Source organism: Mesoplodon bidens (assembly GCF_964165515.1).
Source record: "Mesoplodon bidens genome assembly, chromosome: 7".
NCBI classification, from domain to species: Eukaryota; Metazoa; Chordata; class Mammalia; order Artiodactyla; family Ziphiidae; genus Mesoplodon; species Mesoplodon bidens.
Window position 1 is genome coordinate 36,400,081 of NC_138164.1, and position 27,752 is coordinate 36,427,832.

At 49.4% G+C, this 27,752-nt stretch overlaps 1 protein-coding gene across 1 annotated transcript; it reads right to left on the bottom strand.

The window, feature by feature from the left end:
• Positions 1 to 2,124: 2,124 nt before the first annotated feature.
• Positions 2,125 to 22,613, bottom strand: LOC308619847 (BCL-6 corepressor-like). The gene is made up of 6 exons (XM_081239068.1): positions 22,302 to 22,613; positions 20,929 to 21,115; positions 15,287 to 15,530; positions 13,869 to 14,050; positions 6,112 to 6,268; positions 2,125 to 4,687 (listed from the first exon to the last, which is right to left on the bottom strand). Exons 2-6 carry the CDS (start codon positions 21,104 to 21,106, stop codon positions 4,396 to 4,398), a joined length of 1,053 nt encoding a protein of 350 aa, XP_081095194.1. The 5' UTR covers positions 21,107 to 21,115; positions 22,302 to 22,613; the 3' UTR covers positions 2,125 to 4,395.
• Between the last annotated feature and the right edge of the window lie 5,139 nt (positions 22,614 to 27,752).

Consider the following 27,752-nt stretch of genomic DNA (forward strand, 5'->3'; position numbering starts at 1 on the left):
ACTATGGAACATCAATACGACGCAATACTACATAATACATCATTAAGTGAAAAAAGCAGGAATGTGAAATAGCAAGTATACTACAATTCTATTTTTGGAATCCCTAAGTGTACATATATATTTGTAGGAAAAAAAAGACTGAAAGTATATACGCCAAAATGAACAGTGATTATATCTGGGTATTAAAATTATAGGTTCTCTTGTTACTCTGTATTTTCTGTAAAGGATATATGCAACTCTTAGAGAAAGTTGAAAAGCAAAATAAAAGCTATCAGTAAAATGAGGCTTTAAATAATCCTATCACAATAGTATGCCAAAAGCTAAGCATATTTCATATTAAAAATTCAATATTTTCAATTTTAGAATTTCCCTCTAAGCCATAAATCCTCACTAAGAGATTCTGCCAAAGCACTTGCACCCAGGTCACCAATGAGCGTGTTGCAGTTCAGAGTGATGCGCCTCAAACCAGCCATGCAGTCAAGATCAGGTCTCCTGGAATGAAGACTCTCAGCCCAGGTTTCTTCATGCCTTCTGGTAGTCGGATACTTCAAAGATTTAATGGGATGAAATTAAGATGCTTGAATAAGGAAACAGGGTGTGCCTGAGTATGGCTTATTATGTCAGAGATTTACACACACACACAGATCAAGCATATATGCCAGGAGCATCAACCTGAGAAATTCAACAGTCACTTCTGGTTTACGAGTCCAGTGACCCAGATTCTGCTTGGTCAGTGATTAGATTCTAGCCACTGCATTTCCTGTTTCTGAACACTTATGCAAAGTTGGACAACTCAATTACAGTCTATGAATTATTTTCCTTATCTTCTAAGTCAGGGAATTGGTTCTAAATTCTATCTTTGCTGAGGCCCTATATTTCATCATCCTGTCCTCCAATGGCCTCCAAACACCTGACTGGGCAAACCATAAGAAAACTTTTTAATATGCATCTTATTTATTAACAAATTATATACACAAAGTTCCATACATAGAATTTATGTACATGATAAACTACACAGATTTTTAAAAATAATACAAAGGTAAAAATGTTCTAATATTTTCTTTTCCTAACTCCTAAGGCATTATTTTATTTTACTTATTTTTTATAAAGATTTATTTATTTATTTGTTTGTTTGGCTGTGCCGGTCTTTAGTTGCAGCATGCTGGATCTTTTACTTGTGGCATGTGGGCTCTTAGTTATGGCAGGAACGTGGGATCTAGTTCCTTGAGCAGGGATCGAACCCAAGCCCCCTACATTGGGAGCACATAGTGTTAACTGCTGGACCGCCAGGGAAGTCTCAAGCATTATTTAAAAAACTATATTTACAAAATGTACCTCACATGCTACCTAGGGTGTGCACACAAGCTTTAGAGGCCTGGACTATGCAGAGCCAGTTTGATGTGCCTTGGGAAAATAATGGTTTGACATTTAAGCAAAAGTACTGTCTTGAAGACATTCAATTCTTTATATTCATAAAGTAAATTTTGGTAACAGGGAACACTGACTGTCAATGAAAAAAGTCTTATTACATTCCTGAAAAAGTAAAAGACTCAAAGTGCCTTTGTTACTCTAAAAGGAAAATCATTAGTGTCATTTTTCTATTAACAATAACTTATTAAAGCTCCAAGCAGAAACAACAGCAATCACTTACACAGCGCTTAGTATGTGCCAGGCACTATTTATACAAATAAGTGCATTTAAACCTCATAAGGAGGCATAGAGGTTAAGTGATTTGCCCATGGTCACTAGCTATGAAATGGGAGAAAGGGGATTTGAACCTAGGCCATTTGGCTTCTGCACCCAAGTTCCTGACTGTTTTCTACCTCAGGGGTCAATGGACTTGCCCTGTATAGGCTCAAAGAATTTTTCAATTTTTAAAATCTAAATTTAAACATTTCCAGATTTGTGGGCTATACAGTTTCTGTTGCAACTACTCTGCCCCACTGGTGTAGGGTGAAAGGAGCCATAACTACCATGTAAACAACAGGTGCGACTATGTTCCAGAAAAACTTCCTTTACAAAGCCAGGCGACGGGCTGGATCTGGCCCACCAGCCAGAGTTTACCTATCCCTTATCTGCACCATCAAACTATTAAAAAGCCTTCATGTCAAATTATTAACTAACTTTAGGCCTAAATACAGTCATTATAACCACTGTAAAGTTGTTAAGGCATTATTTTAAAAACTGTATTTACAAATTGCTGATGTACTGACTTTTATTAGTTTAAAAACTACAACAGCTAATAAACACTTGATTCATTTAAGTCTTGAAGACTAGAATGGCATAGTTTCTTCAGAGTATTACAATAAAAGTTTTCAGTAAAAAAACATTCATAGAAGTATTATTAGGTATTATATATTAAATCTATTTCTAAAATTAAGTGGACTATCTTTACTAAATGGTAGAATCCCAAACTGAAAACTGGTCACATTCTTTCAGCAAAATGAAAGCTGCGCTCACATGTATCAAAAGACAAAAATTAGGGCTTCCCTGGTGGCGCAGTGGTTGAGAGTCCGCCTGCCAATGCAGGGGACATGGGTTCGTGCCCCGGTCCGGGAAGATCCCACATGCCGCGGAGCGGCTAGGCCCGTGAGCCATGGCCGCTGAGCCTGTGCGTCCAGAGCCTGTGCTCCGCAATGGGAGAGGCCACAACAGTACCACACACACACAAAAAAAAGACAAAAATTAACTGCCCTCTGTATCAATATATTAATGTGTTTCAATCACATATGTTTTCATGAAAGTTTAAACATAAAATCACCTTTAAGATCTAGGCCATGGGATCGGCTCCATGCCATGACAGAATACACCCCGTGAAGTTTACTTAACTTGTCTTAAGTGTGATAGAATTCTTTATACCTTGACAAATAACTAAAAGGAAAAAAAAAACCCACACACACAATAAGATGAAGAGCCTATACATTTGTCAATCTTGACTTATTTGCTTTTCTTGAGTCAGTTGGAAGTTTATAGCCACATTCTCAAAATCATTAACTACAATCTTCCCAAACAGGTAATTGACAAACAGATGCATTCTAAAACTTGTCAGTAACAAAGTGCTATTCCAGTTTACAGCAACAGTTTAATTCTATTTAGATACTAAAACTGAATACACTGAATACTGCAAACTTTATTGCCAACCACTCAGCAAAGTACTACATACCTTTTCAGATATAGGAAAAAAAATAAAATAAAAAGCATACGACTCTTCCTATTTTCATTTCCACAGATACATCCCAATCTTAATGATCAATCAGCGATTTAAACGTCAACTATAAACCCAGTATACTGCTGCTATGCAGTGTACTAGAGCAATAGAAGAGAGAGGACCTCAAACCCTCTGGTTCCCTCAAAGTCAAAGGCAGGCTTCCTGACCCCTCCAGACCACTACTGGACACAGGGAAGGCACACTAATGTTTCAGGACCCCAACCAACAGTCACCTGCTTTGTGATTACTTCCATGACACACCCTCACCAACACCACTGAGTTTGCTGCTCCTACGGGACGTTACATGTATTTCCTATTTTAACACATACCACAGTGCATCATAATTATGATTTCAGATAGATGTTCTAACAATTGAAAGAGAATGATGACTTTTTTGCTCTTTACATCTTGCTATTTCCCTTCCCATAATATTTCTTGAAGCGAAACCATAAAATATAGACAAACACAAAAAACAGAAAATATACAAAACGTGTGCTTTGCACCTTAACGCAAACTTAAGTAAAATTAGTTCTGACAGTATCCAGCATGACAAACTTCCATGGTACAAATGAGAATGGACCAAGGTTTGAGCAGGTACAGGAGACAATCCAGGCATGAACAACACCAAGGAAAGGTAGACAGGAAGTAACATGGTGTGTAGGAAATCACGAGACCAGTCTGATGGGAAGAGACTTAAACAAGACTGAAACTCACTTTCTAAACCTCCATCTCCAATTGGACAATTCGCAGGACACAGGTGCACCAAAGTGGCCAATTTATTCAATCCCTTTAATATGGAGAAAGAGTTTAAAATTTTACTGGTTTGATTTGCCCCAAAAGCAACTCTCAACAGTTATGGCCTCTGTCGTCGGAGCTTTGTATGAAATTAAGTCAAAGTGTGGAGCTCCTTTGCCTTTTTTTTTTCTCCTTAAAAAAGAAAAGAAACAATTGTTCCGAGTAAAAACAAACATATTCCAAAGCATGTGTACACTGAAAAGTAAAGAAACTTTATTAACAACTTCATAAAAACTGACTTAAAATTTTAAAAAGAAAAAAACATGTTTTGAAGTCCTTCTGACTGGAGTCGTGTCTCATAGTGTCCTTTCTTTACAGAAATAGTCGTATTAGGACACATATGCACAAGGATTAACACCATGAAACACTGTACACGGCGGGCCCCGGCGAGCTCACCAGTCGTCGTCTGAGTCCAGGTCTCTGGGGAGGATCCACTCCACGGATGAGCCCAGGAGAGTCTGAAGCTCGTTCGTGAACTCCACCAGATCTAAGAGCTCCTTACTTTCCGGATTAAAGGACTCCAGGTCTTTGGGGCAACAGAATAAGAGACTTGCTGACACTTGCCGGCAGAACTCGGCCTCTGCGATGGTGACAATTTCCACATTTGGGAAATTGCAGCGGAATATGCAGGAGGACATTTGCAGTTTCTTGAGCAGGTCTGAGAGCAACAGCCAGTTACGACGCCTACACCAGAGAAAGGACAGTGGTTTGAGTTTCCGGCAAAATTAGAGGCGCTCCCAACTATGAACTACCCGTCTCCTGGCGGTGAAAGGGCCTGCTCCTTCCACTTTGATTACCCCACCCCCACCCCACTTCTCACTGTCCTCAGAAGATCTACTTCTTCTTTTTTTCTTTAATTTTATTTATTTATTTATTTTTGGCTGCGTTAGGCCTGTTGCTGCGCACGGGCTTTCTCTAGTTGTGGCTCACGGGCTCTAGAGTGCAGGCTCAGTAGCTGTGGCGCACGGGCTTAGTTGCTCCGTGGCATGTGGGATCTTCCCGGACCAGGGCTCGAACCTGTGTCCCCTGAACTGGCAGGCGGATTCTTAACCACTGTGCCACCAGGGAAGCCCGGAAGATCTACTTCTAGCGGGGGAACTCTGGACTCATGTGCATGTGTTAAGAGACCACCTAGGGCGGATCAGCCAACTTAGACAAAAGCAGGAGCAGCGCCCCTGAACGAGCCTCGTTGCAGGCCACCCCAGTGCTGCCTTGGCTCTGGCCACAACTCAGGTCACCCCTCTCCAAGTAAGTGCACCCCGTTCTAGTCACTGGGGAAAACCAGTCTGTATGCCAACCCAAGGGAGATGGCAAACACCTCTTTGACCTCTCCTCTCCTCCGGCCCTCACGGAGAGAGCATGAGAAACACTCGAGGTCACCTGGCTTTCCTTGCCTCTCCCACACCTCCAACCCGCCCCTCAATGCTGCCGGGAGTGAGGCTTTTTCGAGAAGGGAGGTGGTACAATCCTTCCTGATACCCTGCCACGCTTTATCATCTCTATCCCGAATAGAATGTCACCACAAAGGCAGACACGTTCCCAGCCTCAGAGTCCAAGGAGGATGCTACTCCTTAAGCACCGGGGTCAACACACAGCAGAGCAAGGTCTCCTGATGTGTTCACTCCAAAGGGTTGGTCATGGGGCACAGTGGCCCGACTGTGGGGACAAGACTCGATCTAAGCAAATCTGAAGACACATAAGATCCCAGGTGCCACATACGGCTTTCTCTAATCTTATACGAGAAGACGGTACACATCAGTATCGTCCCGTGGACCTCACGCGCCTTGGACGGCCCCTATGGTAGCCGTTTGGGGTGGATCCCTTCCCCAAGAGTTTACTGACTGAAACTGTGCAATTGCAGTCGCTGACTCCCGTGTCCTTTGGGCTCTAGGGGTGTGTTCCAATGAGGGCAGTTGGCTGGGGAGCCCTCCCACCCCACAAACTTTTCTGGAAAAGTTCCACTGCATTATGTGAGGTCGGTGGACACTTGGTGAGGGATTCACTCACCCCCCAACCCAGCCACCCTCATCTGCTGAAGGGGATTTCTAACTCCTGCCACCCCACAGAACAGCTGGGCTGGCTCTCGACCACATGCTGGCCACGCTCACCCCTGAGCGACGGACACCTGGACGTTATAACACGACAAAACGGGGTCTTCGGAAAATTCAAACTCCAATAGGTCACCATAGGCCTCGTTGCTGTCATCCTGGTCCTCCGGTCGTGGGGGATTTGCTAAAACATCGTAACCACTTTCATCATCTGGTTCTAACCGGGGGGGGGGGGCGGCAAACAAGAGAGAGGTCAGTAAGCTGGAGCAAGATTCCAGCTGTTCTCCAAAAAGGACCCTGGAAAAATTCTTTCCCAAGCAAGTCCTGCTCACAGCATCACCCCCACCCCCACCCCCACAAGCCCAGCTGAAACGAACAAGGCTGCTCACCACACACACAGCTGCCAGAGAACTCCGAAGAGCAACCGGGGCTACCGTCGTCAGGAGCCTGCAGGTTACTTAAACAGTCTGCAGAGAGAGGGGGAGAGAGAGAGAGAGAAAGAGAAACAAGATAACACCTGCTGGTAAGAGGCAAATGCTGCTGGAGTTCGGGAACATCTCACGCTGGGGCTGGTGTCACCTCCTGACAAGTCCCACTGCACACGCCTCCAGGTATCTGACTGAAACCTCCCCACGCGTCCACCCGCCTTCCTGAGGGACTGCCCGCCTCACCGCCCCAGCCTGCCAAACAAAAGCTAGCCTGGCTAGCTAAGAGTTTTCCAGCCCCCCACCTCGCAAAACTCAAAGTATGTATCTCTTCTTTGACAGACTAACATTGGGCCGCTTTTCCCGGTAAAGGGTCACTTAGAGTAAACGGGGGGTGGGGGTAGGGGGAACCCAGGTGAAAGGCTGTGAAGTCACCGTCTAGATGCTTGAACAAGACCGTGTCTTGACCTCTGCCGTACCTGTTAAGAACTTCTCCAGAAGTTCGCTGTGGTTCACTTTCTTGATGGTTCTACCTGAGTACGTAGCCAGGGTAGCATCAGCACCGTAGGAGAGGAGCAAGCGGACAATTTCGAGATGATCATTCTTGACAGCATCGTGGAGAGGCCTAGGAGAGGTGCGGAGGATTACACCTGTGCACGCGACGCTTGCTTCTAAGGACACGGGGCAAAATCGAGCGTGTGCGGGCAAGCCTCATAGGCGCGCTATTTCACCGAGGAGGTGAGTGTACGGTCGCTGCGACAAATTACTCTGTTATTTCAACACATAACCCTTTACGGGACAGGTGAAGGGACCATCTCAGGCCTAATTCTTCAATGCAAATCTCTCTTAATGCATGGCCCAAGGAGGAACTCAGGCCACGATGAAAACGTTTCCAATGAACTTAAATAGTGACAGACTGTATGAAGGTAACATACGGCGGGGTGGGGGGAAGAACCCCAGCATCACGGAAGCAGATACGACAAGCCATTGTTATACCATTACAAACAAAACCCAAAAAGTGCAGTTTGTAAAAGAAACTAGGGGCAAAGTGGAACCTCTCCTGAAACCAATTTGGAGATGAGTGATCAACCCTCTCGCCCAGAAGCAGTCGACAGGCAGGGCGAGTTCTCAGGAGGATACAGAGTCCTCCTGTCCGTGTCCACTGGGGTCAGGAACACTGTCCGCAGTCCCATCCAGAAAGGATGCTATTTGGAAACCATGAACCACCAAATACCTTACGGTTTTGCTCATTTTATGACTGTCAGGAAAGCCCCAGTGCCCTGCCTCGTGGTGGCATCCCAGGTCCAACCAGGAAGATGCTTGGGCTGACTCACACCTGGGCCTCTGGCCAATAAACCGAGGTCAAGGACAGAGTGGGGGTCAGGCCCGGGGATGTGGGTGGACACGGCAGGTCCTATCAAGCCAGTTGCCACTGGACCTGTCTGTACTCCTGCAACTTTCAACTCACATATATGTTCAAGATTGAGATTCAACAGACGCTGGTGGAGAGTCCAGGGTCTTAAAAGAGAACACCCCTGATTATTCATGCAGGCTCAACATTTTCAGGGACTTCTGTCCATAAGAGCGTCACAGAGTTTTAAAGTTCTATGTAAATTTGCCAGAAAGATCTGTCCGATTCCATTCTAGAGGACTCCGCCACCAGTGTGCTTACATGGCACTCACTCTCCATCTTTCCTTCTGGGGTTCCCCGCACACCCTGAGAACCACTGCCTATGCCCCAGCAGGGCCACACCAAGAGCAACACCGCCACTGACCCGGTTCCATCCTGGGCACTGCAGTTGACATCGGCACCATATTCAAGGAGGTGTCGTATGATGTTGAGCCAACCTCTTGCACAAGCCTCGTGCAGGGCACAGTAACCCGTGTTGTCGCGGTGGTTCACATCACAAATCTTGTTCTCCAGGCAGTACAAGACCACTTCCTACGGGGAGAGGAGAGGAGAGGAGAGGAGATACCATCAGACAACCATACAGTGAAACTTGTAAGGGTGACATCCCCATAGCTTGGCCGTGCCCACTTTCAAAGGCATACATCCTTGGGGCCAAAAGCCCACCATGGCGCGGGGAGGTGGCAGGCATCCTGGTGGGGCATGAGAGTGTGTGAGAAGGGCTTGGAGATGCAGACAGTGTTGTCTAAGGCTCTGCTGCACCAGTGGCCTGGCCATGGGCAAGTTACCCTTGAACTTCTCCAAGCTTCCACAGGGCTGCTGAGAGGATGCATTCGGATAGCGATGAAAGCCCTCAGCCCAGGGGCCGAAGTGACCAGTACAGAGGTGTCACGGCTGCTAACATCTTAGATGACACATTGCCAAGCACAGACCATTCTCACTTGATGGGTCTGTTCAGTCAGTGGCAGTGGACGATAACACAAGTTTAGATAAAAGTATGGATGACCAACACTTAAAGAGAGCTTCAATCAGCCGGAGAACATTCCCCAGCTTAGAGAAGCAGGGACACCCAGGTCAGCTACATCCTCGCGCCCCCTGTTAAGACCCCAAATCAGAACCTGGGCCTCAGATGCTCTTGTCTGTATGTTAAGTAGAGTTAAAGAGAAGCTCTCTCCCTCCATTCTCGAGGAATGACACAAAATGCCTCCAATAACCCCACCCTCTATTTTGCCTCACTCCACCCTCTCGAGTAAATATGAAAATTTTAGACTGATTCTGCCCCAAGTTAATGACAGAAACCTGATACACCACAGGCTGCAACCTCCACATTTCAAGAATCAAATAAAATGTTCACCCCCGCCCCCGGAGATGTTCTGTGTCAACACTGTGCATTAGAATCACTGTTATTAACCTTATTTCTTTGGCTTGTTAAAATATTAATATGAACCACTCCCAGTAAGCAGAGCAGGAACTTATTCAATGTTTTATTACCTTAAGAAAGTTTTCAGACACATCGAAAGCATTTGCCAACAGAAAACACGTTATACTGTTTATACTGGGTAAGTCGTGCCCAGCAGAGAGCTGTCAGGTTCTGAGAGCTGGGAGTAGGCAGAACGTGCATGTGGCCCAACACATGGTCTGCTGGGTAAGGGGGGATGGGATGGGGTCAGAACAGGCCTCCTCGTGACATCTCTCAGGTAACTCATCTGTTAAACCTAAAACGGGGGTCATTCTAGCCGCCCATAAGTGCGAGATGGGTTCTGTAAAACCTTTTATGCCCTTTGGAGGACACGCCAATCAAAGGTGACCACTCACTTGGGAGCGAACTAGAATGTTCCATTTGCTTACCACGTGAACCTAATGGGGCATGCTGGTAAACCTGGCCATCGGTGCCCTGTTACTTCAGGTCACTGCAGCAGCTCCCTTCCAAAACAAGAGGAGGAAGAGAAAAGGCACGCCCACGAATGCGTTTCTCCGTTTACATCCCAACCTGCCAGAAAGCCCACAATCCTCTGGGCTCCCAGGCCACCTGCCCCGAGCCCTGGTATCCAGGATACCGCATGAAGCTGCTGCTCTTTTAGCAGGCCCTCACTAGCCAGACTTGAGTGGACGGCTGCAAGCTAATGAGTTGTGTGCCCCAGCCAGGGAGAGGCCCTGTCACGTGGCTCTGGGATCAGGTCTGAACGCCACCAACTGCTGTGCACACATCAATTTACTCAACCCAGGGTTTATTTGCTGTGACAATCATGGCCTTCACCTGGAAACCTTCATCACTACTAGGGCAGATTCAAGGGTACCTAGAAATGAAAGGCCGTCCAAGCTGATGGGTAAGTCAACTCTCTTCTCCTGGAAGATGGCAGCAAAGGCAGCAGTAGCCCCACGGCCAGGTCAGACTTTTTGCCACGGGCTGTCCTAACTCAACCACGTTGATCCCACTATTTACACAGTGCTTCTCATTTCCCCAGATGAGGACGTCTTCTGTCACCCACAGGAACCCAGGAGATAGCAGGAAAGGAAGGTAGTACTATCCTCATTCAACACTTGGAAACTGAGGCCCAGAGATATTAAACCCCAAGTTCAACATGAAGTACTAGACCTATAACTCAGGTCTTTGGTACCTGGTCAGCTGGGAAGATTCAAAAGGCCCCAGAGGGCCCCAGTTAGAGGGATGCAATCCAGCTGTGACGAGCATCCCACAGGCCTTCTCTGTTGGGGGTCAAGTGGGCTAACTACACTCTCCTAGCTAGGAGGGTGATGGCCTCTAAATGGATGGCAACCATCGCCACCAACACTTTCTCTAACTGAAAGGTGAAGAAGCGGGGCGAGTCTGTCGACGCAACAAATTCCTTGGTCTATTTTCTCCGCTAGAAATAAACGGGAGTGTCTGAAGGGCAGCCCAGCCATTCCCGAGCAAAGTCAAACTGCTTTTGTCGGACAGCTCTCTGTTCAGCAGCTATAAGCCGAATGCCATTACCCGCAAAATGTAACCATAAAGGCCATAAGCCCGACGTTGTGAGTTAATTAAATGCCTCATTAACTTTTTAAGAAACATGACATTCAATTCATAGAAAATTTAACCATCACCGCTAAAGGCACAAGCATGTGGTTGCACACTGGCGTTTTAGCCTAAGAAATAGAAGCCTTTTTCCCAGGAGGGAAAGGTTTGAGGTCTTTGGCCACACAAGTGATCTATTTAACGCGGATCTGAAGCCAGAGTGTGTTTCTAAACTTCCAGAACCAGATTATCATGACATAAAGATCAGACAGCCTTTATACTGCACATGGTATCTTTGGCTAAGCAGAAGAAAATAACCAAGAATGCTGAAGACAAAACTTCAGGAAAACCCTCCCAAACCACACCCTTATCTGCTTAAGCAAACTGTCCTTCAATTTGAAAAGGTTGAAGCTGCCACATCTCCCAACTGGGCCATCATCCCAACATTTAAAATTCTGCCCAGAGAAATCCCAGAAAGTTGGATTCAAAGTTGAAAGCGTTCATCTACTTGTCACAATGTTCAGCATCAACACTGGTGATGTGTGGAATCTACATATTGAAATTTACATTTGAAGAAAAAAACAAATCCCACCGTAAACATTCCCAAGGCTTCCTGTGCAATCAAAGGCCAGGTAGCCTAAAAAAGGATGGATCAAGTGCCCCTTGGTCCAGGCCTCAGAGCCACCAAACCAAAATGGAAACTGTCTTAGAGGACCAACGAGGGTCTTTTGACCTCTCTGGTCCCAAAGGGAGGCTGCTGGAAATGATGCCAAGCTCACAGGTGGGGCTCGGAGCCCCGCCCTCCACGGCGGGTGCAGCAGCACCCCGCCCCCCCATCTCCAGCATTTGCTGGAAGCGGGAGTCTACTTTCTCAACCCTAACCCAAAAGTTGGGGTTAGGGGTCTCCCCCGCACCTCCAGCGTTTGCTGGAAGCAAGGAGACTATCTTCTCAACCACGGGGGGTCTAGCTCCACACTATGTTCAACAACTGCTCTGTCCTCCTAGGCGCCCGCTCTCAGCTCTTGGGAAACCAACTGGGTGCTCCTTGGACTTCACCTGCAAGTAACTGCGCTAACTACCACAAAGTGCTCTCTAGCTAATGGAGAGGTCTCCAAGAGACGTGCAGATATAAACAACAGCACATTCAACCCACAACAACAACAAAAAAACACCCCAAACTAAGCATAGCCCTAGTGCTTCGAACTACCCACCCACAGGCAGGCCTTAGGGCCAAGGCAGGCACACTTCCAAGGGCTCACGGCACTATGGACCGGGGTGGGGGGACACGACGGGAGACGGGGGACAGGGGCACAGAGCTGGCTGAGGGTGTGGGCGCCAGGGCTCCGGGCCAGCCTGGGTCCTGCCACCCCAGTGCTCAGCCACACCTCCACGCTCAGCCTGCTGCACCGCGTTTTACTGTCACCATTCAACTCCCAGAGGGCTGATGCCAGCACAGAAAAATGCCTTTGCCCTGTGGGCTATTACATCACAATTGCTACTGACAAGTATGGTGGGGGAACTGCACAGGGCAGAGAGAGTCATCTGTCTCACAGAGGTTTTGAACTGTCAAAAGGGCAATTCCAGTGTGAGCCAGTCTTGCTGAGGAGCGTGGTGGGCTGTGGAGCACTGCTGGATTGCTACCTGTACGGGTATCAGCTAACCCCTCTGAGGCTCAGTTTCCTCATCCGAGAGTGGGCTAGTACTCGTTACTCCCAAGTGAAGATGTTAAAAGGGTGAAAGGAGTTACTACAGATCACACGGGCTTAGGCAGATATCAGTTATCTTTCTATGTTGCTCTAGCAATAGAGGCCATCACTGTCATCAGCCGTGCTGGGTTGGGATACAGCAGTGTGGACAGGGAGTTTTGTGCAAGGCTCAACCCGCCCATCAGCCCTCGGCTCCCGTGCCCTCTCAGAAAGAGACTGCTCAGGTCTGCCCCACTCCCACCCCTACTCTGCACAGACACTTCCCACCCGCTACCCCACAGTGGCATCACTCTGCCCCAAACAGCACAAGTTAGTAGAGCTAATAACTACTCTCCTTCTTGCTATTCAGAATCCAAAAGGGCTCATTAAAATTCCCCTGGTCGCCAAGCCCTGGGTTAGGTCAGATTTTATATCAGAGATAAGTGAGCCAGACTGGCCGAAGCAGCCTACCTGCCTGAACGGGAACGGAACATCAGAGAGGCCTGCCTTTCTTTTCACACCACGACTGAACAAGCCACCAAAGAGCCCGCAGTGTGAGCGGGAGCCAACGCAAACACCCTGCTGGAACACCCAGCCCAGCCCGCCACGTGGAGGGGGCTGGGCTCTGAGACCCGCCCCCCATCCCCAGCCAGTGTGTCCCCCACCCAAGGAGCAGCAGCCGGCGGATCCTGATCCGGGGCACCCACAAGGATGCTCACCTCATAGTCAAGCCGGGAGGCCTGCTGTAGGAGGGTCTCGCCCGCATTCTTATTGACAATAAGTCTCCGCGCTTCCGGTGGCATCGGGCGGGACTGGGTGGTCTCTGGAGGGGAGCTTGACCATGTCAGCTGCGAGGCCTGGGAAGCTGGTAACAATTGCTGCAAACAGTCCAAGGGCTTCTGGTCCTGCTTGGCCGGCGGAGGATCATAGTCAGAACTGGGCTCAGGCCGCTTTCAAAATCTCCGGACGGTCACCTATCACGAAACCAGGCAGCGCATACATTTCAGGCTGTCCTTCCTCCACCCGGCTGGTTCGCCTCCTCCCTGAGTTACAAAGCTGAGTGGAGGAAAGCACTTTTCCTCCTCTCTGTCTGGGGGAGGCAGGGTGCGAGGAAGGGGTTGCATTTTTACTCGCTGGAAACTTCACCGCCACCCAGGAGACAGTTCCCCTAGGAAGGGGCAGGGACGTTTTGGGGGGAGGGGTTCAGGAAAAGGAAAGCTTTGTCCCCAGAAGCAGAGAAGTAGGCAGGCGGGATGTGCCTGCATGGGCCCGGGGGGCGGGGGAGAGCCAGGGGCAAGAGGTACCTTGCCATCCGCATTGTCCACCTAGGAGTCCCCTGGCAGCGGCAAGCCCCGCCTGGGCTCCTGAGGGATCAAATGCTTGGTTTTGCACGGTCGCTTCCCGGATGGTTTCTCGCTGTTGTCGGTGTATTGCTGCGGCAGGGGCGAAGGCTGCCAATCCATTTCTTCGTCCATGCACAGCACATCTGTCAGGGGAGAAGAAGCGGGCGTTACACAGTTGTAGCCGGTGAGGAAAGAAAAGCCCATTGTTAGCACTGATCGTTGGAGCAGCTTCAGTTTTTAAAGATATACCAATTATGTTTTCAAAGCACTAATATTTTAATCATCCCACATTCAACCGGCAAATAGGCTAACCCACGAAACGCCAAATGGCAAGTCGCTTCAAAGGGCCGCAAGACAGGGCAGAAGCCAGCCCTTCGTGCGCTCCCGGCCCCACCCGTGGGGGGCCTGGGTGCTCGGGACAGGGCGACTGGGGACAGCCTGAGGCTGGAATGAGGGCACTGACAAGCGCCCGGGGTCACCCAAGACTTCCCTTCCTGCCCAGCCGCGGGCTGGGTGATGAGGAGCAGCCCAGGAAATCGAGCTCCCGCCTCACTGTCCATTCCATAAGGAAGTGTGCAGGCTGAAAGGACCTCATGAAGAAAACTCCCCGCTCGCCACACGCTAGTCTTGTCAACTTGGATGGCCCTCAGGTCCCCTCCAGGGCCGTTTCCCACAGAGGGCGGGTGATCCAACCTCCAGGAGCGCCCCCCGCCCCGTGCGTACCTTGTTCATTGTCACTGCATTTAAGGGACTCCTCCAACCAGCTGCTGTTGCTTTTGGCCTCTGCCCTTTTCCTGCCAGGTTTCTCTTCGGAGATGCTATTGCCCTGGGGGGTGACCGCAGGCTGAACCGCCTGGGTCACTTCCTTCCTGCCCTGCCGGCCAGGTTTGCTCTCTGCTCCCGACGTTCTCTAAGGTGCAGCAAGCGGCGCTGCTTTCTGGGATGGAGCCCTGTTAATTCAATGCACACCTCAGGTTGGTCAGCTCACTATAATGTGGCTCTTCTAAGTGGTTAGAGGAACTGTTTGTCATTTCCCTCTCAGGCCAGTCAGCTAATGGAGAAATAACTACAAATTAATGAAGAAGCCCCCCAGGGCAGGGTGGGGGAACAAACTGTCTTACACATCACTAACAGGGGTGGGGGAGGGGAGAGGTGTGGTCACTGTGTTGGCTGGAACTTGTCACCAAGTCTCGGGAGGGGGCCTATTTGCCTTTGGCCACCTTTGGGCTCCAGCCCCGGCACCTCGCTTTGGGGGGGTGGGGGGTGGGAAGGTGTGAGTGGCTCCCCCCAGGGCTCCAGGGTGGGACTGGAACTTTCCACTGCTCCGCTCCAGGACTTCCGAAGGGTGCCCTGCGGGCCTGAAGCGACATCGAGCTCACCTTTGCAGACCCGTTTCCGCTTGGCTTTCAGCAGAGTCCTCGGGGAGCACAGTGGTCTCAGTGTGGTTCCTATTGCCAGACACCTTGCGCTTTCTGTTCAGCCGGAGGGTGGGGCTGCGTGACGCGTCCGGGGCCGCCTGGTCGGTGGGGGACTCTCTGGGGGGCTCCGTGTCCATGTCCTCAGGAAGATCACTGTCTTCTGGGGCTTCAAAGCGGTCAGGTTTGCTTCCATCATAACACTCCCCTAGGGGAGGGGAGACAACCCGGAAAGGAGGGAACAAAGGTCACCAGGAGCAGGCAGGATCCCCATGCCCAAGGCAATCTGCTACCAACAGACCACCCCCCTTTGGAGACCAGGGGCCTCACACGCCGGAAGCACAAAACCCTCAGAAAGACGTCCCAAAGGAAGGACAGCTGAACACAACCAGCAAAGAAAGCACAAAATGAGGCGCGTAGCCCACTCACAATCCATCCTTCAAGGGTCAAGGTGAGGCATCTACACCATCCCTCTATAGGCATGTGAGATCACTCCCTAACTGCTTAACTCTCCAAGGTGGCTTACTTTTAAAGGGGGGGTGAGTGACCTCACAGTAAGATCCAACCAATCAGGGCATAGCTACAAATGACTATGGAAACAGCTGCTAGTCAACAAAAAAGGCTGATGTCATCAAGAGACCAAATAGCCCCCAACTGCCATGTACACAGACATAGCACCAATGTTCACTTGGGTCAGCAGGGGCGAGGGTGAAGAAAAAGGGTACGGAAAGAATGGTGGGAGGCTGGGAAGCTGGGGAGACCAAGGCAAGAGGAGCCTGGCAAAGGGAAAGGAAAGGCTTCCTGGTGCACACACAAGGGTCAAGGGCAATTTCAAAGAACTCAACCAGATTGCTACAAGTCCGTCTGTCCTCCTTCCACACCCGTGGGGGGAAAAGCATTTCACTGCCATCGAGCGGCTGCTCCTAGTTCCTGTCTAGGAAGAAGGCCTTCAGTGACACCAGTCACCCACCTGGCACGTCTCCACGCCTTCCTTCCCAGGCAACAAGCATCTAAGGACATTTCAAAGACAAGACTCCAACCCCCTTCGTGGGGGTGGGGTGGGGGGGTGCGGCGGGCAGGGCTGAACTGCTCACACCTCAGCTCCGCCTGTGTTGCTCCTGCCCCCTCTGCTCAATCTAGCATCCACTTGGGGCTTTTCCTCCAATCACCCCAGCCTAACATCACTCCTCACTTTTGCTCTAGCCAAAGAAACAGTTCAACTGCTTTGCTAGTCACATTGTTTCTAACACACAAATAATTCCATAATGATCACTGTGCTGTTAAAGAGTTCCCCGAAGATGACCCTGTGTCCATCACCGGCCGGGGGTGGGGGTGGGCGTATGAGTTTGGTATTTTGTTAACACCTGAGCTAAGCTCCCACAGCCCGTTTTTCTAGATGAAATCATGGACACACCCCTCACATGCTGCTCGCATTCCTCCTCCTCTCCCTAGACCACTTCAAGTATCACTCCCACTTCTGCCCAGCCGGCTGGTCCCCTGATCAGCCTCTCTTGGGGGCATTCCCAGCATTTAATGGCAGCCAGTTGTGGGGATGAACCTCACCCTGGCCTGGGCTAGCCTGACCTGTGTTCTCAATGGTGGAACACACTTAGCTTTTCTCCAAGGGTATCCCAAGGTGGGAGAGATCCCCATCTACTCTTGCCGGAATGGTGGAATCACCCCAACCGCGAGGGTCTCCTGCCATGGCAGCAGGAGAAACCCCAAACTCCTGGCCTGTGCTTACAGGTGATGCAGCCCAGGCTACCGCAGGCCCGGTGAAGACGGCGTGCTGCAACTCTCACTCGGGCTGCTCTGTGACCCTCTTAAACACTCGGGCAGGAATGGCGCCGCTTTACAACTCGGCCCCCTTCACTTGTAAAGTGGGAATGTTACTGCTAGCCTCCCTCCAGGGTGGGCTTCATAATCACGGGCCGGGCTCAGCACAGAGAAAGGCTGGAAAAATCCCTTTAACCAAAAGATGCCAAGACTTTCAGACCAGCCTGAATCTCAGGCCTGAAATGTAGGAAATTTTAAGAGGTGAGCCCTGCTGGTTACACCATTGGACTTCTCTGGTCCAATCTGGTCCAATCAGCCTTCCCTAAAAGCTCCGTGGGAGGGGATCCATGGAGGAATGGAAGGGCTACCTTAAGAACCCCCATGTCCAATTTGAAAGTTTCTTTTTCCAAACTAGGTCCATCTACCCTTCCCCCAACCCCGGAGCCTTTTAGGGCAAAGATCTCAATTCCCCTCAGCTAAGGCCCCCCAAGACCTTACGCTAGTGTGACCTTACCCAGGCCAGTAATAACCCTGAAGGACACCCACCCCGACTGCCCAAGATGCCCATGGCCACCAGCCATAGGGTAGAGGCTCCGTGTCACTTAGAGCTTCTCAAAGACTGTTCTAACCATGACCCACAGGAGGATTACCCTTGAGGGCAAAGGAGATGGGGAGATAAATAGATACACGGGGATCCTAACCATCAGGCTTTGCCATCATTGCTACTTTTGGCCCTTCTAAAAGTGGGAAGCCACGTGCCCTTGGTCACCCAGTCTAAGCAAGATGTGAACGTGGTCCCTGCAGCATGGTCCTATGACTCACAGCACATATATCCCAAATTCATTATGATTGTACCATAGCATCACCTCACAGAAGCATCACCACAGCAACATTTACAAGTCACTGTGGCAGCAAAGCACCCTCACCACTGTTGAGCCATGCCCAGTGAGGCCTAAACAAGGTGAGAGGGTTCTGACCTGCTGGAAGGCTCCCCAGGATTAAAATCCCCTTCTCTGTAGCTTAACTATAATAGCACCTCCAGTCAGGGCTAACCTTGTTCAAAGTTACACCCGCTACACAAGGAATGCAGGGGATCTCTGTTCCAAAGTAGTTTACAAACGTGCAAGTGCTCAGCTGGAAGAGAAGTTCCCTGAGCAAAGAAGTTTCATGAAGCCCCTCGACTGAGGCTTCCTCCAGCTCCTGGCCAGGCACTGCCACTGAGCAAGTCCTAGGCCTGTCCCAGCCAAGTGGTTGGCAAGGGAGATGGTTACTCCAAGTTTGAGAAGGAAGGGACCAGTGCCTCCTTGCCCCGCCCCATCTTCAAATGCCACTGAGGGTTCCTAGTGATGAACTTCCAAGTCTGGGGAACCTCCCAACTCATTTGGTGAACTTCCAAAATAAAAATTTCACTCAGCCACCCATGTGATCATAAAGAATAAATGAGTATCTCGGCCACTGTGTTTTCAAGTTAATTCCTTTTTTTAAACAAGCCCCTAGCAACAAGATGCACCCGCACCAGGACAACCAGGGCCACGCAAACAGCACCCACCACCTTGGAAGCTCCTGGTCCCTCCATGGGTAGGGGCTGCCTCAGAAGGGGGAAGGCATCTTGAAGGCATCCTGGACCCTCTCTGTGACCCCTGCCCGCCCCAAATCCCCGCCCCAGCTCCCATGTGCTCACAGCTCGGCTCTCGGCCACACCTACACCCATGAGAAGGACCTGAGCCCATATCAGCTCAAGACATGATGGCCCAAGAACAAGAAGGCCCATTCATATCCAGCTGAATGGAGTGAACACCTGCTGGGCCTTGGACGTGGAGGCCGCAGTAAGAACAGTGGCCCCTTCAGGTGACCTTTCCTGACCCGCTATTTACAAACCCCACGTCTCTACAAGATAGAGGGTGGGTGGGGAACCCACCTCCGTTGCCCCAACCTTTCAAACGGAGCCCCTCACCTTCCCCAACCCTTCTCCTGCCCTCCCATGGTGGCCATTCATGGCTCACTGGGCCATGTCCCGGGTGCTCCAGGAAGAGACCCGTCGGTCGGTCTGAGATTGAAGGCAGGCGGTGGGGGGAGGGGGCTTTCGGAATCATCTGGGGCTCAGGCCCTGCTCCCCATCAGCCACACCGAGTTCTCGTCTCCACGCTCAGCAGGAAAGACTGGGAAGGACGCACACAAACGTCTCTGGGAAGAAGGGCGGGTGAGGCCACTGAGACGTGAAGGGCAGCGGCCACCCTGGGTTTGGCCACGTTGCTGGAGAAAAGGGCGAGAAGACTCGAGGCCGGTTAACTGCCCGCTCCCTTCCTCCAGCCTCCCTCACCGTCCACCCACAACAGGCAGATCCCATCCTCAGAAAAGTGCAGCCCCGTGAACTTGGCCTTGCCCACTTTTATCACATCTCTCGGAGAAACTTCCCCAGGAGCTGAGTTATGAGGCCACTCAGGAGGGTAAGGGCTGCGTGTCAGCTGTGAGCACAGGCAAGGAGGGAGGCCTTCTTGCTGCTTCACTCCAGGGTGGCCTGGACCCTCCGTTTTTCATTCCAATCCCGAGGGGGAGGAGCTCGGAATCGTCTACTCCAGGCACATCAAGAGCCCCATCCCTCGGGTAAGGCCACCACTGACTAGCCCCAGAAATCCCCTTCTACGGGAGCCACGTGGGACAGACCAGTCCCAGTGTGGCTTACCCAGAACCGTGGCCACAGGCCTTTGTCTGACCCCAAAGATGAGCTGGGGGAGGGCAGTGCTCCAAGCAGCAGAGAGAAGCACACGCTGCTGCTGACCACAATTCTCCCGAACTGCATCAGGCACCCACGACCTAAGCGTGCGGGCGAACGCCGACCCTACGACCGGGTCCAAGGGCCTGGGCCTCCCAAACGTGCCCACCACCCCCGACTGTCCCGTCTCAGGAGGATTTCATGCCCACCCTGTCCTCGACGTTCACCGAGGTGCCCTCACTCACCATCACCGGTGAGGTTTCTGGGGTCCGGAGCAGGCTGCAGGCCGCAGGCCACAAGCACGCACACTGAAGAAAGCGGGAGAAAGACCTCCACTTGCTGCCAACGCATCTCATTCGCCCTGGAAGTCTCGAGGGCCAAGCCCGAAGTCAACCCCAGTGGGGGAGCAGCCGATGGGACCGCAGAGTGTGACTCGAGGCCAACACGAGCTTTCTCTCCAGTTCGGCCTCCAGAACAGAACACACCCGTCTGGTGGGAAGAACGGCCTCGCTGATCCCACGGCCTGGGAGCGTGGTGTCAGCTCCTCATGACTGCAAACGAGCCTCCACAGAACACAATGATGCTCATCTCTCTGGGGCCTTCATCAGCCCTCATCGCACTTGAACGAAACCTCTGCCTCTGGAGGGAGAGTCCGAGTACTCTCCACTCCCACCCACAGGAGACTGTCACTCTGGAGGGTCTGGCTCTGGCTGCAAGTGCCATTCCACTGCTACCAAAAACCCGTGTCCGTACCTGCTACACAACAGAACACATACCTGCTACGCTGGAGGTCCTGCACTGCCATTCCTCTGCTCTACTGTATCAGACTATGACTAACTACAGGACTAGCATTGCTCCGGAAAAAGGAGACGCGTGCCAGGGAACAACATTTCATAGGTGCTTCACTCCTGGATGCCGCAACGCTCAAAAGGACAGCCAGCCTTGCAATCCACAGCTGGGAAGGGTGGCCAGAGCAGCCCGTTCTCCGAACAGCCAGCACCCAGACGCTGGGCCGTCGGAAGCGTACTGTTTCCTCTCACCTCCCTCGGCACTGGGAGCGGAAGCGCCCCGTTCCCACCGACGTGGTACCACACGCGAGCCGCCTGGGTTCACTTACATCTCTCACTGTCGTTCTGGTCGGCAATGGCCTCCTCCGGGGCGACCGACTTTGGCTTTTTGTCCTGACTTCCTTTCAGCCTTTCCCAGTCAGCGGGGCTGAATTTGCGCACCTCGGAGTCTTTGGTCGTGGGGTGGCCACCTTCTCGCTCTTTCATCTCCAACTCTGAGAAGCGCATCACTGCACGCTACAAAGAGAACGGAGATGGAAAAAAGACACACCTTACCACCAAAGCTATTTCACTGCCCTTACCTTAAAGGAAGGTATCTTCAAAGAAAAGTTTGCCCAAAACCAACCACAATTTATGATACAACTGAGATATTTTAAAATTGAACGATAAAAACGTAAGAGTGTCTATGTGTAACTAGTCACACACTCTTTATTCGTAAAGCCATACGTATGTAGAGATATATGTGGTGTGTATATATAGCCATACATACACTGTGGCATACAGACAGACATTCTCTTTCGAAGGTAAATAAAACAAAACAAAAACACAACACAAAGAAAGCGAAACAAAAACACAACAGAAAAGAAAACAAATGCACAGTGAATAAAGACGACCATGGCCCACAAACTTCCCTTTGTATATTTGGAAATGAAATTTAACTGAAAAGGTTTATGGAAGATTCTAGTAATAAAAATTTGAAGAACTGACCTCACAGTAAGCAGCGGGTAGACATAAAATACTGTCCTCTTGTAATCCTTCCATCTATGTAATTAAAATGGGCACTCAATGGATCATTTAGATAACTTCATCCATTTTTATAAGCATAAACCAATTTTTTCCTTAACATTGCAAAACAATTTGGCTTTATTTGTCTTCTAATTAAAAGTAAAATATCTTAAGGAAATTCTTATACAACATCTATCATTCACTAGCAAGTTAAATACATACTCTATCCCTTTAAGCAAGGTTTGTGTTTTTGTTTTGTTTGTTTGTTTGTTTTTTGGGTGGAAAAAAAATTGCACGAATCTCACAGACATGCGGCCGCTACACACCTCCACCAAGTATCACGTAAGGCATTCTAAGCAGCGCTTTTAGGTATATTTGTTAACGTACAGTAACGGCAGAGAAATCAAAGCGACTGATAGGTAAATGTCATGCAGTCTTTTAGACATCCTTCGCAATAATTGAAACTTCCGTTATCAGCATTCGAGGGGAGTTCGCTTAAAATCTACAGAATAACTTAAAGTATCCACTTACGTCCCCTTACTGGACACATTTCAAACATTTAAATTATCCTAAGCTTCATTAACCAAATCAGCCCGGTGTCCTGCCCTATCATACCCCCGGCCCCCTCCTCTTCACACATTAAAAAAACCTGACAACTGGTCAAGCTCCTGAAATTCGGGTGTGTGGGGGGGCTCACCTGCAATGCCCGCTGCTCCCGGCCGAGCTGACTGGAGTCTGCGTACAGTCCGGTAGCGACACACTTGAACCGGTCACCCACGTAACCAGCGGAGTTTGCGATTCTCTTTGCCAGCTTAGATGGCTTCGGGTTCAGAACTTTGCCATCGGTTGATCCTGCCTCGTCAGCTCCGTCTTTGGTGTCGGTGGGGGTGACGTCCACACTCGGTGGGGCACTGCCCACGCAAAATGGTTTGGGATCCTCTTGGGTTTTCCCGAAAGTGACCGCAGAGCCGTCGCTCCCCAGGGTCGGCTCCAGGAATGGAGTCGAGACCGGCGTCGCTAGCTTCTCCTTGTTGGTTACCACTGGAACATTCTCCTTGCTGAAGCCGGAAACTGGCTGGCCCGGAGCCTGTTTGAAAGTATAGGCTTCGTGGAAGTCACTGATGCGTCCCAACTCCTCTCTCAGGGCAATGAAATCCCGGTGTGGCTGTAGGGCCACATTTTACTTTTTTATTTTTAATATACGTTCACATGTTTCCAGAAAGGATCCAAGGTGGCCCATAACGTAAGGACACACAATATTAGCTTTAAAAAAACATGAAAAAAAAAAAAGGGAAATCATGATCCTGGAAATGGGTTGCATCCTTTTAAGGGGTGAGAATAACAGAATGAGTGAGCCAAAGATTTGGGAAAGGATCTCACATTTCCAAATGTCCAAATCTTAAAATTGCACCAAGTGGGAATGTAGCTGTGGCAGTATTAACCTGAGAGAGCTCTATGATCGCTGTCTTTACTCATCACTTGGTTGCAAGGTTATAAACGACAGGGTAAGTGAAGGAGGGCAAGTAGACAGGTAAGAGTCATTTCCTGATTCTCAAAAGAAGGGGCATCACCTAGGGAAGGGCACTCCAAAATCCTACAGGAATCATCTGGATATACTAAATTTCCTAGGTGGCAAAAGTATCTCATTTGACCCTAGCAGCCAGATGGAACTTAGAAAAGCAGTGAAAAGCTACTCAACTGAATGCAAGTCATATGACTAGGAGCACGTCAGTGAAAAGTTCAAGGGAAGATGCTGTGGAAGAGCAGTTCACCTTGTGGTTGAGCGTCCTCAAAACGTGCAATGGGAGGTGCAGCACCTGCTCTGTCTCACAGGGACCCTCCAATCTCTAAACTCATCTTTCCTGGGAAGCTGAATTCAAAGAGTCAATTTAAAAAAAAGATAGGGCTTCCCTGGTGGCGCAGTGGTTGAGAGTCCGCCTGCCGATGCAGGGGACACGGGTTCGTGCCCCGGTCCGGGAAGATCCCACATGCCGCGGAGCGGCTGGGCCCGTGAGCCATGGCCACCGAGCCTGCGCGTCCGGAGCCTGTGCTCCGCAATGGGAGAGGCCACAACAGTGAGAGGCCCGCGTACCACAATAAATAAACAAATTAATTAATTAATTTAAAAAAGATAAAAGTCTCTAGTAGAGAAATTGTATCAGAGCCTAGTATTAAGAGCTGTAGAGCCACAAGTTTCCCACGATACGGCCTTAGCAGAGGCTGTTAAGGCAGTGACAGAAAATTTGTACCGAGGGAAATAGCAGAAGAGTTTGCCTACAACTCACGAAAAGGATCCCTGCACTTGGCCTGAAGGAAATCAGCAAAATTTGTAACAGCTTGTGTATTTGTATGCGGGATTGAGAATGAATTTCATTTTTTAATTTCTCTGAATTATCACGTAAGATTCAGAAGATGCTCTCTCTGCCTAGAAGCCACCCCACTGGGATAACTATGCCTACGGAGTGCCTTTGCCTATGACTCCTACTTGCTAACAGACTGGCAGCCTGGCCCCAGGGCCTGGTCGCTGCTCCCAGTGCAATGGTGGATATGGTGTCAACGGTTGCAAAATCAAAGCCCCGTACATCCTCTCCATGCCTCTGTCCCACCCCCCACCCCACTCACCACTGATGTTCAGGAAGGGGAAGGTGTCCTGGATGGGAACGTGGTGCTGTGACTGGTCCAACTCATCCTCCTCATCTTCTTCATCCACACCATTATCTTTCTCATCCCAAGGAGCAGATCCAGTGGATCCTACCTGAGAAACACACACACACACACACAAAGGTCAAAAGTGAGGCGCTCACGTTGCACTGTCATCCCTGCAGCTGACCCACTGTTCAAGCTAGGCACTGCCAGCACAGAGGTTCCTTGGGTTCAGTGTGCACCCTCAATGCCAAAGAGTGGGAACCAAGGGTGTTCACCCCACTCCCAGCTCCTCCTACGGAGCCCCAGTGCAAGCTCTCATCCCCTCCCCTATCCAGGAGCTGCACACCCTACTCCCTTCTCCTAGAAATCTTTTAATTCCTACTCTAAACCCCTTTCTACACATTCGCATCCCTTCTAAGGACCCAAGGAGCACAGCTTCTCTCCTTTGTAAGCTTACTGTGAAGACAGACCCTTCCCTCATGGCAGAGCCTCACTAGATTCACTGGAGGTCAAGTCTAAATTATCTGGCTCTTAGTCGGAACTGGCTCAACATTGAGTAAATATAGGGATCAGGTGGTATTCTCCTAGGAAAAATACCATACAAATTAAATGATCACTTACCCATCATTTATAAAGAGAACTTAATACCCTTCATAATGTCATGGCAATTGATTCTTAGAACAGCCTTTGAAATACGCAGGAAAGATGAGAACCCAGATTTTATAGTGGAAGAAGCTGAGGCTCAAAACGTTGAATGACTTGATTCAATGTCCCGCAAGTAGTGAAATGGAAAGACCGAGGTTTATAACTCAGACCTTCTAAGTTTTAAGCCCTCCGTCTTCTAAACTACCTGGCCTCTCTTCTCAGTGTTGAGTCCCAAGAGAAGTTATTTTTTATAGAACTCAATACCCCCTCTTCTTTCTAATGCTTTACTGTTCCACTGGGTGGGCAGGAAGACTGTGCTGAGTTTATATCTTTTGTTCTCTGGGTTCTTTCTAGGGACAGCATTTCTTGCTTTGTTTACCAGTCTTCAACTTTGTAAGCGAGGCGACTTTCAAGTCGACTATCGCTTTAAGGGTCCAGCCGGGAACCTGGCACACTGTCCACCTTCTCCCCAGCAGCTGGGGCCTCACCTGGGTTAATGATAGAGCCCTGGGGCTGGGGGATGTCACACACTTGATATATCTTCACTGGGTTCATGGGCACCTCCTTGGTGCCGTTGTACATCAGGTTGAATTCCCTGCTCTTGTTGAGCGCACAGTGGAGCTGGGCCTTCCATTTAGCTGGGTCGGGGTCGTCCACCCCTTCCTGGTACTTCCCCTGTCTCCACAGCCCAGGCCTGAGGGATAGGAAACTGCAGTGAGTGCCTGCTTGTTGCCCAGAAACACTGGAAAGTGTGCCCCTCCTCCCTCGTACAGACACAGATACACACAGCCCTGCCTGACCGCCCCATCACCCCAACTCCAATTTACAGAGACTGCAGCAGAAAACACCATGCTGGGGACCAGGCAAGGCAGGGCCTGAGACAAATTAAGCCATATGCAAATACAGTATTTTAAAAAGAGGAGCCTCATTTCAAGTGCTTGTGCCAGCATCATCTGTCGAGACTACAATGGCCTTAATGAAGGGTTGAAAATAAAGAAAAATCTGGAACACATATACACCAAAATACTAATGGCAACTTTTGGATAGCAAGATTTCAGGTAATTTTGTTTTGTTTTGTTTGCCTTATTTGTTTTTCACATGAATTGCTTATATAATAAGAAGAGAAAGGGAGGTGGCGTATGATATGAAGAATTTAGGCTTGCTGTTCCTCTCCCTTCAGTCTTTAATCTGATGCACAAATAACTGTTGAAACCAAGTACCTTTAGGAGTAGCAGCCCATAGGAGGGCAGGAAGCACGCTCTGGGGGTTCAGCTGGCCTCAGTGCGAGGCTGAGGGCCTCAAGTCCTAATAAACTCACACCACCTGCCTTTCCCTGCTTCCTCAAACTCCCACATTGGGAACATTTTGCTGGGAACACCAGTGGCTGGTGGCCTGGGCCAAAACCAGTGTGGCCCCGCCTCTCTGGTTTTCAATTTCCAGGTCTAACAGGCATTTATGTGTCTGTTCACGGGACATCAGCCCTCCCCCACTGTTAACCTATCTCAGATGTCTACACTTTCTTCAGGGCTGTGACGTATGTGCTGGTGCAGAAAAGGGGGATGTCTTTTGCAGAGGACTCAAGATCAAGAGAACGAGATGGACCGGCCAGACTGCTCCCACTCGATGTCAGGAAGATAAGGTGGCCGTGTAGTTAGAATTCTGCAGGGAAACATAGCCTATACAGTCTATGGGTTTGCGGATCCACAACTTTTATTTTTTCAGTAATGCCAACCAAGCTCATAAGAGACTGACATATAATCCAGAATGCCAGTCTACTCATTTTCAAAGGGGGATAAAGCTGGTCAGTGACCAGCATGGTTAAGTCCAATAACCTGGACATAACCATGTATGATCTCAACCAGTAACTCCTGTGTCTGGTTTCTAATGACAATTCCAAGAACATAAGACCCACTCAACATTTAAATCCAAATTTTCAGAGGACTCCAAAGCTAAATGGAAATGATTTGATATTGAACTCTAAATCTGCATTATCTAGACTATCTCTTACCCAGTTGGGTAACCCAGAAGCGACAGTAAGAGGCTCCTGCTTTCCCAAAAATCACAGGGCGTAAAGATGAAAAGCACTGGAAAGGCAAGACCCCCAGTGAATTTGCAAAGCTGCTCTTGTGTCTTTTTCTTTGTGACCTTGAAGCCAGGAGAAATTCTAAAAATACAAATGTATTCATTTTTAAAACTTGACTTTACTGACTATTGTTCAGATCCCCAAGCCTACAAAAATAATTTTATTTTTTTAAAAATGCTCCCTGCCCCAAAGGAGTTTACAATCCCTTAAAGGAGACAGATGAGTCCACAGATCAGAAATACAGATACTATGTGAACACCAGTAAAACTGCCTAATCCATAAAGAGTCGGGGGGTAGGTATGGTTGGCCAAGTTTATCAGAATTTATGATTCTAGGGCTGAATCTTGAACATGGGTAGAAGTTAACCAGGTGAGAAGCGTGGGTCACGATACTCTAAGCAGAAGAAGCTTTATGGGCAAAGGCAGAGGCTGAAAAGCACAGTGCTTAGGGGACCTACAAGCAGTTCAGCTTGCGTGGAGGCAGCATGAGATGAAAGTCTGGGCTTGTAAGTAGGAACCATGCCAAGGAGTTTGGACCTGATTCTTAGAACACTGAGAACCACTGAGAGATTTAAGCAGGTTGAGATGGGATCAGATTTAAGTTTTAGAAAGAACCCTCTAGCTGCAGGACTGAAAAGGGTTTGGAGGGAGGCAAGGCATGAAGATAACACATAGTCTCTATATAAACCATATAATAGTGTCACTAGGGTCTGAACTAAGGAGGTGGCGGTAGGGATAGAGGATACAGGTAACGAAGGAGCCGTTAAAGACGCTG

What these genes read in the sequence shown, in the direction of transcription:
- LOC308619847 (XM_081239068.1), bottom strand. Translation starts at nt 21,106, where the DNA reads ATGCGCTTCTCAGAGTTGGAGATGAAAGAGCGAGAAGGTGGCCACCCC. An exon ending in CCAGAACGACAGTGAGAGAT is followed by an intron (nt 15,531 to 20,928) that starts GTAAGTGAACCC and finishes CCCCTCCCCTAG; the next exon opens with GGGAGTGTTATGATGGAAGC. An exon ending in TGGACAATGCGGATGGCAAG is followed by an intron (nt 6,269 to 13,868) that starts GTACCTCTTGCC and finishes CCCCCCGGTTAG; the next exon opens with AACCAGATGATGAAAGTGGT.